General features: G+C 39.2%; 1 protein-coding gene across 4 annotated transcripts in view; it reads left to right on the top strand.

Annotated features, from left to right (window-relative positions):
* The window catches only part of LOC127674415 (platelet glycoprotein VI-like), a 50318-nt gene that overhangs the window by 26964 nt on the left and 9547 nt on the right, over positions 1 to 13807 (top strand). For 3 of the 4 annotated variants that reach the window (XM_052170220.1, XM_052170226.1, XM_052170211.1), the window contains exons 5-6: positions 6148 to 6201; positions 7805 to 7855. In XM_052170220.1, coding sequence (XP_052026180.1) covers positions 6148 to 6201; positions 7805 to 7855 — 105 coding nt within the window. Of the gene's footprint in view, positions 1 to 6147; positions 6202 to 7804; positions 7856 to 8396; positions 8492 to 13807 lie in introns of those variants that run through there. The other variant, XM_052170213.1, reaches the window with a different exon arrangement.

The raw sequence follows: 13807 nt of genomic DNA on the forward strand, positions 1-13807 counted from the left end.
GACAGAATGGTGGTCATCGAGAAAACAAGTCATAAACGCTAGTGAGAATGTGGACAAAAATGAGCCATTATTCTCTGGGAATGTATATATCACTGAGACATACACCACTGTTTATTGTAACACTGCTCATGACAGCTAAGTTATGGAACCAACCTATTTGTCCATCAACAGAGGGATGGATAAAGAAAAGTAAATGTAGTTCTAAACCACAGGGAACTTTTTTGGCCATAAAGATGAATACAATTGTGGATATTTGGAAATGGATCTAACTGGAGGTAAATACATTAAATAAATTAAGTTAGTCTCAGAAAGACGAATATCACGTTTTCTTTCATTTGTGTCTCATAGAGTTTATATAGATACATGCTATTATATGTTCACACATGGCAAGAAAGCAGAAAGAAAACTGTCTAGAGCAGTAGTTCTTAACCCGTGGATCAATGACCCTTTCATTAGAGGTCACCATTGAAAAACAGATATTTACATTATAAATCTTAACAGTAACAAAATTACAATTATGAAGTAGCAACAAAAATACCATATGGTGCATTTCTAGCAACATAGAAATATAGATTTAAAAGATTTTCGAGAATCTAGCTTATCCCAGACAGAATGGTGGTCATCGAGAAAACAAATTACAAAAGCTAGTGAGAATGCGAACAAAAATGAGCTACTATCCATGGCCTCTGGGAATATGAAACAGTCCACATCACTTATGGTTGAACGTCACTACAACATGAGGAACTGTATTAAAGGATTACAGCATAAGGAAGGTTGAGAACTACTGCTCTAAGGGATACAATGCTCTAATGGGAGGGAGGCAGAGCAGGGAGAATCTGTTCAAAGTACGTCATATACATATATGTGCATGCATACACATATACATATATGTTTATACACAAACACAAAATGGCCTAACATAATTCAGTATAATAAAGAAGCAATTAAGGAAGAACAACAAAAATGTTACAAAGATCTGTGGTATACAAATAAAATAAAATAAAATGCATAGTTGAGATTTTACTAGCAGAATGCCTTTTGTTTCTATATTTCTTTAGAAAACTTTTGGTCTATCAGCATTTAGTTTACCCAGACCAGCAGGTTATTCTTCAGTAACAAAGTCCTGGACCAGGGGGTCAAAGGACAAAAAGAATCGAAGATAGGGAAGATAAGAAACTTTGGAGTGGAGTGCAGCAGGCCAGCGGTACATCCGGAGGCCAGCTGCAGGGAGGCAGCTTGCACTGGTGAGTCCGTCTGACCCGGCAGAGTGGAGCATCCAGTCCGGAGGCCTCTGGCAAAAGGAGGTCAAAGGGATACAAATTGAAAAGGGAGAAGTCAAATTATCACTCTTTGCAGATGACATGATAGTATACTTAAGTGACCCAAAAAACTCCACCAGAGAACTCCTACAGCTGATAAAAAACTTCAGCAAAGTGGCAGGTTATAAAATCAACTCAAGCAAATCAGTAGCCTTCCTATATGCAAAGGATAAGCAGGCTTTGAGAAAGAAGTTAGGGAAATGACACCCTTCACCATAGCCACAAACAATATAAAGTTTCTTGGTGTGACTCTAAGTAAGCAAACAAATGAAAGATCTATATGACAAGAACTTCAAGTCTCTGAAGAAGGAAATCAAAGAAGACCTCAGAAAATGGAAAAATCTTCCATGCTCATGGATTGGCAGGATTAATATAGTTAAAATGGCCATCTTGCCAAAAGCAATATACAGATTCAATGCAATCCCCATCAAAATCCCAACTCAGTTCTTCACAGAGTTAGAAAAAGCAATTCTCAAATTTATCTGGAATAACAAAAAACCCAGGATAGCTAAAACTATTCTCAACAGTAAAAGAACTTCTGGGGGAATCAGTATGCCACACCTCAAGCAATATTACAGTGTTAAAAACTGCATGGTATTGGCACAGGGACAGGCAAGTGTACCAATGGAATAGAATTGAAGACCCAGAAATAAATCCATACACCTATGGTCACTTGATCTTCGACAAAGGAGCAGAAAACATTCGGTGGAAAAAAAGATAGCCTTTTCAACAAATGATGCTGGTTCAACTGGAGGTCAGCATGCAGAAGATTGTGAATTGATCCATTCTTTTTTTCCTTTCTTTCTTTCTTTCTTTCTTTCTTTCTTTCTTTCTTTCTTTCTTTCTTTCTTTCTTTCTTTCTTTCTTTCTTTCTTTCTTTCTCTCTCTCTCTTTCTTTCTTTCTTTCTTTCTTTCTTTTTTTTTTTTTGGTTTTTTGGACTTGGTTTTTTCAAGACAGGGTTTCTCTCTATAGCTCTGGATGTTCTGGAACTTACTCTATAGACCAGGCTAGCCTCCAACTCAGAAATCCACCTGCCTCTGCCTCCCAGAGTGCTGGGATTACAGGCGTGTACCATCACTGCCCGGCCGAATTGATCCATTCTTATCTCCTTGTACTAAGCTCCACTCCAAGTGGATCAAGGACCTCCACATAAAACCAGACACACTTAAACTAATAGAAAAGAAACTGGGAAAACTCTTGAGGACATGACCACAGGGGGAAAGTTCCTGAACAGAACACCAATAGCTTATGTTCTAAGATCAAGAATTGACAAATGGGACCTCATAAAATTACAAAGTTTCTGAAAGGCAAAGGACACTGTCAAAAGGACAAAACGGCAACCAACAAACTGGGAAAAGGTCTTCACCAACCCTACATCTGACAGAGGGATAATATCCAATATATACAAAGAACTCAAGAAGTTAGACCCCAGGGAACCAAATAACCCTATTAAAAATGGGGTACAGATCTAAACAAAGAATTTTCACCTCAAGAAATTCAGATGGCTGAGAAGCATCTTAAGAAATGCTCAACATCATTAGTCATTAGGAAAATGCAAGTCAAAGCAACCCTGAGATTTCACCTCACACCAATCAGAATGGCTAAGGTTAAAAACTCAGGAGATAGCAGGTGTTGGTGATGATGTGGAGAAAGAGGAACACTCCTCCACTGCTGGTGGGATTGTAAGATGGTACAACCACTATGGAAATCAGTCTGGTGTTTCCTAAGAAAACTAGACATGACACTTCCGGAGGACCCTGCTATACCACTCCTGGGCATATACCCAGAGGATTCCCCAGCATGCAATAAGGACACATGCTCCACTATGTTCATAGCAGCCTCATTTATAATAGCCAGAAGCTAGAAAGAACCCAGATATCCCTCAATGAAGGAATGGATACAGAAAATGTGGTATATTTACACAATGGAATACTACTCAGCAATTAAAAACACTGAATTCATGAATTTTTTAGGCAAATGGTCGGAACTGGAAAATATCATCCTAAGCGAGGTAACGCAATCACAAAAGAATACACATGGAATGCAGTCATTGATAAGTGGATATTAATTAGCCCTGAAGCTCTGAATACTGAAGATACAATTAGAATATCAAATGATTCCATAAAGAAGGAAGAAGAGGGCCCTAATCCTGGAAAGGCTTGATCCAGCATTGTAGGGGAGTACCAGGACAGAGAAAGGGGAGGGGGAAAGATCGGAGAATGGATGAAGAGAAGAGGACTTATGGGACACATGGGGAGGGGGGACTGGGAAAGGGGAAAGCTTTTGGAATGTAAACAAAGAATATAAAAAATAAAAATATATATTAAAAAAAGAAACTTTGGAGTGGGAGGTCCTGTACATGCTAGGATTTTTGTCAATCAAATTTATTAAGAAGTACATACAATATCTTATATACTATTTCCAGGGAAGAAATAGAAGTCAGCAGAAACGATTATACAATGGGATGAAGTCCGTAGGAAGCTAATAGAGCACTGTTGTGCAAGGGGAACAGTTATCATCAAGAGCATTACAAAGCAGCCTTGTGACTGGGGTCTCTAGTTTCTTCAGGGCAAAAATTTAAGTTCCAGGGAACTCAAACCTTGGCTCCTCCATGGCCCCAGCTCCTGTCTTGAGCAAAGATAAAGAACTAGACCCCTCTTGTCCTTTCATCAGGGGCTCTGAGAAAGCTTTGGATCCATCCAACTCTGTACAGTTTGTCATTGTATAAAGTTGCCTAAGAAACAACTCATAGGAAGAAGGGTTTATTTGGTTTACACTTTCAGAGACTTCCGTCCATGGTAGTCCGCTTCTATGTTCCTGGGCTAGAGGTAAGGCAGAAGAACTCCAAGGCAGAAAGATGTCATAGGGTGAGGTCACTGAACCAATGGCAGCCAGGAAGGAGAATGATCATAGGAAGGAACTAAGTCAAGACACTCTTCAAAGGCACGGTTGTAACTAACTTCCCCCAACCATGCTGCACCCTCTACACCTTCCTCTACCACCCAACAGTATAGTCAAAATTTGAATCCAATCAGTGGGTCAATCCGTTGACCGTGTCCTTTTTGATGTTTCTGGAAATGCCTTCACAGACACAGCTAGAGAGGTTTGCATTCCTACTTTCTTAGACATTTATCAATCCAAACATGTTGATGGCTAAGAACTGTCACACTTACTATAAAAATATATAGTATAGGCTGGAAAGTAAGATCTGAAGGTTTTCCTTCTTTGATCCTCCAAACCTCAATTAATTCTTATATTTTGTGCTTTAGCGGTTTTGCTATCTATGACTCTATAGAAGTAACAGTCTGAACAAAAGTGATTAGTTCCCTAAGACAAAGGAATAGAAACATATTACAGATTATTAGGCAGGTGACCAGGATGCCGTCTGTGAGATGCTATCTTCTTGATATGACAGGGAACCAATGTCCATGAAATCTCAATGCTATGGTTGCCTAAACAAGACCCGAATGATGACAACTCTACTCGACATTGCCAGCTCATTAAAGTGTCACAAGGTCCCACGTCTAGACGAAGACCTATAGGCAATCAGTGGCTGCCTGCTCAGAGAGGGAGAATTAGTCTTCCCCAGGAACAAGCTTCTGATAGATTACTCAATCTCAGGTGGAAATCCCTAAACACATGTACATCTGAGAAAAAATGAAATGGAAGCAGCTTATATTTTATATGCATAACAATAATGAAGAAGCCATGAATTTGAGTGGAGTAGGGGAAACATGGGGTGAATCGGAGAGAGGGGATACAGATTAGGAATGATAAAAGTACAGAACCTATATATGAAATTCTCAGAAGATTAAATGAAAAATAAATGAATATGTGACACAGCAACAATTATTGGGGCTCATGGATTGCTGGATTGGTTCGTTTTGCTTTTGACTTCACAGTATTTTATTTTTTAATATCCTTAAAATTTAGTTTTTAAAATCAGGGTGTTATATATCTCAGACTGGTTTGAATTTATTATGTTCAAACCAAGGAGGATAACCTTGACCTTCCGGTTACTGGGACTGCAGGCTTGAGTGTGTATGTGGTTTATGTAGCAGGGACGGAGCCCAGGGCTCTGTGTATACTAAGCAAGCACTATCCCAGATTAGTTCCATCTTCAACCTACTTTCTGACTTGTCAATTTTGATTTTCCTAGAGAATAGAAACTAGAAAACATTGTTTAAAAAACCGAAAGTCTGAAATGTTATGGATTATAAGAATGATTCAGGATAACCAATGAAATATATTTCCATGGTTAGGGCACATACTCAGCACAAGGCACCCAGGTTGAATTCCAAGTACCAAAAATACCAAATCAATAAATTTTATTTATTTAATAAATAATATGTAAAATATATAATATACAATATAATAGATATGATTATATGTTATTATATAATAATAATAACAAATAATAATAATAAAGGGCTCTCATATACTCTTCCACTCCAACAACCAGAGTACTGTATACTGTTTTAAGTCTTTATCTCACTTCCCATTGCATACTTCCTCACACCTGTGATTCCTGATGCATTTCCAAATTTTTTTCCACGGTTCTCATCTCCACATCTAATTCCTCGGGACAAACACCAGGAAAGTGACAAATGACAAATCAGGGTATTGGAGACAAGAGGCCAGGGAACACAACGGTAGGAAGGCAGTTGTAGAGTGCACAAGGCCACATGACCAGCCAGTCAGCAGTGGATGCTCCTTCAGATTCAGTTGCTTTGTGAGAAAATCAAGTCATAGAAATGTCTCATTATTTTCTTAGAACCCATAATTAACCCATAGAGCACTGACTTCTCTCCTTTTCTGATTTCTCAGGACCCTCTGCCACTCCCAGCCAGGTACCCACAGAAGTACCATCTCCCATGACAGGTGAGTGCAGTAGATTCTGGTGGCTGGGGAATGAAGCTCTACTACAAATGTGCCTGAAAATATAATCCCTATCCTCAGGCGGTATGCTCACAGGCTTAAGGGGTTCAAGAAACATTTTGGTAAAAACAATAGACAGTTTCATGTGAAGACATTGTACTTAGGAGGGAAGGAGACTCAAAAAGTACAAACTAATAATTGTTTTTTTCAGGACACCTGTTTAAAACTAAAATAAAATTCACATACCATGTGTCCACTAAGATGGTTACAACTACACAAACACAAGCCAACCAAGCAACCAAGCAACCAACCAAGCAACCAATCAACAAACTAAAAAACTAGCAACCTCTCAACCAAGTAATCAATCAGGACAAGCATTGGAAAGATTTAGAGATTAACTTAGTTTGGGTTTTATTGCTGTGATGAGACACCTGTGATGAGCATGGCACCTCTTATAAAGGAAAACACTTAATTGAGGCTGGCTTACAGGTCCAGAGGTTTAAGTCATTATTGTCATGGTGGGAAGCATGGTAGCATGCAGACAGACATGGTGCAGGAGAAGTAGCTGAGAGTTCTACATCTTGATCCATAGGCAGCAGAAGGAGATTGTGTGCCATACTAGGTGTAGCCTGAGCATTGGAGACCCCAAAGCCAAGTCCCATAATGATACCCTTTCTCCACGAAGGCCACAGGCACTTCAACAGGGCCACAGCTCCTAATAGTGCCACTCTTTATGGGCCAGTCATTCACACACATGAGTCTATGGGGGCCATACCTATGAAAACCATCCCAAGAGTTTTCTGGATTACATCTACTACATATGATTTGAACCACTCGCCTTGTATTCTCTCAGAAGTTAAACAGGGTTTTATCCAATGACCCAATGATTTTGAAACTCTCGTGCTAGTACTAAATAAAAATTAAAAACTAAAAGAAAAAGAAAATTGAAAACTTGCTATCTTAGCTACATCTTATTGCTGTGATAAATGTAACTTATGTAACTTACAGAAGACCAATGTAACTTATAGAAGAAAACGTTTACTGGGCTTTACAGTTTCAGAGAGTGACCATCCTGGTGTAGTGCAGACAGGCAGGCACTAATTACACTGTAGCTGTGACAGAGCTTGCATTATGACCCACAAGCCTGTGGCAGACAGCTTGAGAATAAGGACAAGAATGACAGAGAGGGGGGATGGAGGGAGACCTTCTTCAACAAGACACACCCTCAAGCCTTCCCAAACACTGTTACCAACTGGGGAACATACATTCAAATATTTGAGCCTATGGGGGGCATTGTCACTCAAACCCCTACACTTTTTGTTCATATAGGTTCTTGTATGTGGATGTTTATAACAGCTTCATTCATACCAGCCCCAGAGTGGGAACAAAAGTCCATCAGTTGGAAAATGGTTCCATTCTTTGAGGCCACTGGGCACTAAGTTGCAGGGGGCTTTGGATTTCTTAACCGCAGTAGGTGGACACTATGGGCCAGATGAATGAGCTTTGGAGAATGCAGGAGTCTCAGAAGGGGTCTGGAGAGTGGGGGCACTTGCGATCAACTGTCATTGTTCTATTTCCTTGTAACGTTCCTGTTTGAAACTCTTAGAGGCCTCCAGGAGACCTTCCATCTTAACCACAAAAAAGGTATCTACAACTGGTGAGTAGACATTTAAAGCTCAATATAAATGGGGCACAAGGTTGGGTTTCTCTTTCCTATCAGCACAGACTACCTATAGTCGTTGTTCACTGCGTCATAACTTCATGTAGCCTTGGTTGGCCTCAAATCCATTTTATAGCAGAGGATGACCTTGAACTGTTCCTCTGTTTGTACATCTTATGTACTGGAACTACAGGCATTTGCCACCATACGCAGCTTATGTTGTGCTGGGGATCAAACTCAGGGCTTGATGCATGATAGTCAAGCAATTTACAAACTCAGTTATCGTTCTGGTCCCTATTTATTATATTAGGTTTTTTTTAATGGCAGATTCCCACTGTGTAACTCTGCCCCAGAATCAGAAATATTCACTGGGCACTGCTTTCAAATTGCTGGGAATAAAAATGGACATTAGCACTCCTGCCTCCACTTATATTATTTATACAGAGCCTAAGGTGATTTTATATAATTCTTATTTATTTAAAAAATTTACAGGCAATATGTTTTGATTATACTCTTTCCTCTTTGCAATTCCTCCCAGATCATCCAAGGTTTGATGGAAACCTGTGCTATGAAGGTCAAGTGGGATTTTTTTTTTTTTTACCTGTGGCATCCTGTTAGTGCTTAGAAATAGCCATTTTTGTACTATTTCATATTTTGGGCTTCTAGATTATCAATGATAAATATGCACTATTATTTATGGGTCAACACATTGTATGGTCGTACCAATTCCACTGGGCAGATGGGAAAATGGACTCACAGATGTTGAAATACTTTCCAAAGGAGTCCTTATTTTTAAATTAGATATTTTCTTTATTTAAATGTCAAATGTAGCCAGGCAATGGTGGCGCACACCTGTAATTCCAGCACTCTGGGAGGCAGAGGCAGGCAGATTTCTTAGTTCGAGGCCAGCCTGGTCTACAGAGTGAGTTCCAGGACAGCCAGGGCTATACAGAGAAACTCTGTCTTGAAAAAACCAAGAAATAAAAAAAAAAAGGTCAAATGTTATCCCCTTTCCTGCTTTCCCCACTGAAAACCCCCTATCCCATCCCTCCTCCCCTGCTCACTGTCCCACCCAGTCCCATGTCCTTGTCCTGGCATTCCCCTACACTGGAGCATAGAGCCTTCTCAGGACCAAGGGCCTCTCCTTCTTTTGGTGTTCAACAAGGCCATCCTCCTCTATATATGCATCTGGAGGTATGGGTCCCTCCATGTGTACTTTTTGGTTGGTGGTTTAGTCACTGGGAGCTCTTGGGGAATTGGTTGGTTCATATTGTTGTTCCTCCTATAGGACTACAAGTTCCTTCAGCTCCTTTGGTCCTTTCTTTAACTGCTCCATTAGGGACCTTGTGCTCAGTCCAAAGGTTGGCTGAGAGCACCCACCTCTGTATTTGTCAAGTACTGGCAGAGCCTCTCAGGAGACAGCTATATCAGGCTCCTATCAGGAAGTGCTTCTTGGCATCCACAATAGTGTCTGGGTTTGGTGACTGTCTATGGGATGGGTCCTCAGCAGAGGCAGTCTCTAAATGGCCTTTCCTTCAGTCTCTGCTCCACAATTTGTCTCTGTATCTCCTCCCATTGGTATTTGGTTCACCCTTCTAAGAAAGACCAAAGTATCCATACTTTGGTCTTCCTTCTTTTTGAGCTTCATTTGGTCTTTGAATTGTATCTTGGGTATTCTGAGCTTCTGGGCTAATGTCTATTTTTCAGTGAGTACATACCATGTGTACTTTTGTGATTGGGTTACTTCACTCAGCATAATATTTTCTAGTTCCATCCATTTGCCTAAGAATTTCATGAACTCATTGTTTTTAATAGCTGAGTAGTATTCCATTGTGTAAATATAACACATTTTCTGTATCCATTCCTCTGTTGAGGGACATCTGGGTTCTTTCTAGCTTCTGGCTATTATAAATAGGGCTGCTATGAACATAGTGGAGCATGCATCCTGATTACCTGTTGGGGAATCTTCTGGGTATATGCCCAGGATATAACTGGGTCCTCAGGTAGTACTATGGCCAGTATTCTGAGGAACCTCCAAACTGATTTCCAGAGTGGTTGTACCAGCTTGAAATTCCACCAGCAGTGGAGGAGTGTTCCTATTTCTCCACATCCTTGCCAGCGTCTGCTGTCACCTGACTTTTTGATCTTAGCCATTCTGACTGGTGTGAGGTGAAATCTCAGGGTTCTTTTGATTTGCATTTCCCTGATGACTAAGGATGTTGAACATGTTTTTAGGTGCTTCTCAGCCATTTGGTATTCCTCCATTGAGAATTCTTTGTTTAACTCTGTACCCCATTTTTAATAGGGTTATTTGCTTCTCTGGAGTCTAATTTACTGAGTTCTTTGTATATATTGGATATTAGTCCTCTATCAGATGTAATTGGGTAAAGATCTTTTCCCAATTTCTTGATTGGCATTTTGTCCTATTGACAGTGTCCTTTGCCTTACAGAAACTTGGTAATTTTATGAGATCCCATTTGTCAATTCCTGATCTTAGAGCATAAGCTGTTGGTGTTCTGTTCAGGAAATTTTCACCTGAGCCCATGTGCTCAAGGCTCTTCCCCCGTTTCTTTTCTATTAGTTTCAGTGTATCTGGTTTAATGTGGAGGTCCTAGATCCATTTTGTACAAGGAGATAAGAATGGATCAATTTGCATCCTTCTACATGTTGACTGCCAGTTGAACGAGCACCATTTGTTGAAAATACTGTCTTTTTCTTACTGGATAGTTTTAGCTCCTTTGACAAAGATCAACTGACCATAGGTGTGTGGGTTCATTTCTGGGTCTTCAATTCTATTCCATTGATCTACCTGCCTGTCACTGTACCAATACCATGCAGTTTTAATCATTATTGCTCTGTAGTACAGCCTGAGGTATGGGATGCTGATTCCCCCAGAAGTTCTTTTGTTGTTGAGAATAGGTTTTGCTATCCTGGTTTCTTTATTATTGCAAATGAATTTGCAAATTGATCTTTCTAACTCTGTGAAGAATTGATTTGGAATATTGATGGGGATTGCCTTGAATCTGTAGATTGTTTTCAGCAAGACGGCCATTTTTAGAATAGTAATACTGCCAATCCATGAGTGTGGGAGATCTTTCCATCTTCTGAGGTCGTCTTTGATTTCTTTCTTCAGACACTTGAAATTCTTGTCATACTGATCTTTCACTTGTTTGATTAGAGTCACAAAAAGATACTTTATATTGTTTGTGACTATTGTGAAGGGTGTTGTTACCCTAATAACTTTCTCAGCCTGTTTATCCTTTGAGTATAGGAAGGCTACTGATTTGTTTGTGTTAATTTTATATCCAGCCACTTTGTGGAAGTTATTTATTAACTGTATGAGTTCTCTGGTGGAGATTTTTGGGTCACTTAAGTATACTATTATATCATCTGCAAATAGTGATAGTTTGACTTCTTTCCAATTTGTATCCCTTTGACCTCCTTTTGTTGTCCAATTGCTCTGGCTAGAATATCAAGTACTATATTGAATAGATATGGAGAGAGAGGGCAGCCTTGTCTAGTACCTGATTTTAGTGGGGTTGTTTCAAGTTTCTCTCCATTTAGCTTGATGTTGGCTACTGGTTTGCTGTATATTGCTTTTACTATGTTTAGGTGTGGGCCTTGAATTCCTGATCTTTCCAAGACTTTTAACATGAAGGTATGCTGAATTTTTTCAAATGCATTTTCAGCATCTAATCAAATGACTGTGTGTTTTTTTTCTTTGAGTTTGTTTATGTAGTGGATTACATTGACGGATTTCTGTATATTGAACAATCCTGGCACCCCTGGCATGAAGCCTACTTGATCATTTTGATGTGTTCTTGGCAAGAATTTTATTGAGTATTTTTGCATTAATATTCATAAGAGAAATTGGTCTGAAGTTCTCTTTCTTTGTTGGATCTTTGTGTGGTTTTGGAATCAGCATAAGTGTGGCTTCATAGAACGAGTTCAGTAGTGTCCCTTCTGTTTCTATTTTGTGGAATAACTTGAAGAATATTGGTATTAGGTCTTCTTTGAAGGTCTGATGGAATTCTGCACTAAAACCATCTGGTCCCGAGCTTATATTCATTGGGAAACTTTTAATGACTGCATCTATTTCTTTTGGAGTTATGGGACTGTTTAGATGGTTTATCGGATCCTGGTTTAACTTTGGTATTTGGTATCTACCTAGAAAATTGTCCATTTCATCCAAATTTTCCAGTTGTGTTGAGTATAGGTTTTTGAAATAGGATCTGATGATTTTTTGAATTTCCTCAGTTTCTGTCGTTATGTCTCCCTTTTTGTTTCCAATTTTGTTAATTGGGATACTGTCTCTGTGCTCCCTGGTTAGTCTGGCTAAGGGTTTATCTATCTTGTTGATCAGCTCCTGGTTTTGTTGATTCTTTATGTAGTTCTTTTTGTTTCTACTTGTTTGATTTCAGCCCTGAGTTTGATTATTTCCTGCAGCCTACTCTTCTTGGGTGTATTTGCTTCTTTTTATTCTAGAACTTTTAGGTGTGCTGTTAAACTGCTAGTGTATGTTCTCTCTCCAGTTTCTTTTCGGAGGCACTCAGAGCTATGAGTTTTCATCTTAGCACTGCTTTAATTGTGTCCCATAAGTTTGGGTATGTTGTGCCTTCATTTTCATTAAATTCTAAAATGCCTTTAAGTTCTTTCTTTGCTTCTTGCTTGACCAAGTTATCATTGAGTAGAATATTGTTCAGCTTCCATGTGCATGTAGGCTTTCTGTTGTTTTTGTTGCTGTTGAAGGCCAGCCTTAATCTGTAGTGATATGATAGGCGGCATGGGATTACTTCATGGGATTACTTCATTGTGTTATATTTGTTGAGGTCTGTTTATATGGTGGATTTTGGAGAACGTACCATGAGGTGCTGAGATGTTATATTCTTTTGATTTAGGATGAAATGTTCCATAGATATCTGTTAAATCCATTTGGTCCATAAGTTCTGTTAGTTTCACTGTGCCTCTGTTTAGTATCTGTTTCTCTGATATTTCCATTGATGAGAGTGCAGTGTTGAAGTGTCCCACAATTATTGCTGTATATGCAATGTATACTCTTAGTTTTAGTAAAGTTTGTTTTATGAATTTGGTTGTCCTTGCATTTTGAGCATAGATGTTCAGAATTGAGAGTTCTTCTTGGTAGGTTTTTTGCTTTGATATGTATGAGGTGTCCTTCCTTATATTTTTTTTGATAACTTTTGGTTGAAAGTAAATTTTATCTGATATTAGAATGGCTACTCCAGGGCCGTGGTGGTACACACCTGTAATCCCAGCACTCTGGGTAGAGGCAGGCAGATTTCTAAGTTCGAGGCCAGCCTGGTCTACAGAGTGATTTCCAGGACAGCCAGGGCTACACAGAGAAACCCTGTCTTGAAAAAACCAAATCCAAAAAAAAAAAAAAAAAAAAAAGAATGGCTACTCCAGCTTGTTTCTTGGGACCATTTGCTTGGAAAAGGCAGTGTTTGTCTTTGACATTGCAGTGTGTTTCCTGCATGCAGCAAAATGCTGAGTCCTGTTTAAGTATCCTGTCTGTTAGTCTATGTCTTTGTATTGGGGGAATTGAGTCCATTGTTGGTAAGAGATATTAAGGCATAGAGAGTGTCGTTTCCTGTTATCTTTTATGTTATTTTTATGTCTGTGTGGGTATCTTTTTTTGGGTTTGTTGAAAGAATATCACTTTCTCACTTTTTCAAGGGTGTGGTTTCCCTCCTTGCGTTGGTGTCTTCCATATATTATCCTTTGCATGGCTGGATTTGTGGAAAGATATTGTGTAAATTTCATTTTATCATGGAATATCTTGGTTTCTCCATCTATGATAATTGAGAGTTTTCCTGGGTATAGTAGTCTGGGCTGGTATTTTTGTTCTCTTAGGGTCTGTATGAGATCTGCTCAGGATCTTCTAGATTTCATGGTCTCTGGTGAGAAATCTGGTATAATTCTGACAGGTGT

This window comes from Apodemus sylvaticus, chromosome 1 (genome assembly GCF_947179515.1).
Source record: "Apodemus sylvaticus chromosome 1, mApoSyl1.1, whole genome shotgun sequence".
NCBI classification, from domain to species: domain Eukaryota; kingdom Metazoa; phylum Chordata; class Mammalia; order Rodentia; family Muridae; genus Apodemus; species Apodemus sylvaticus.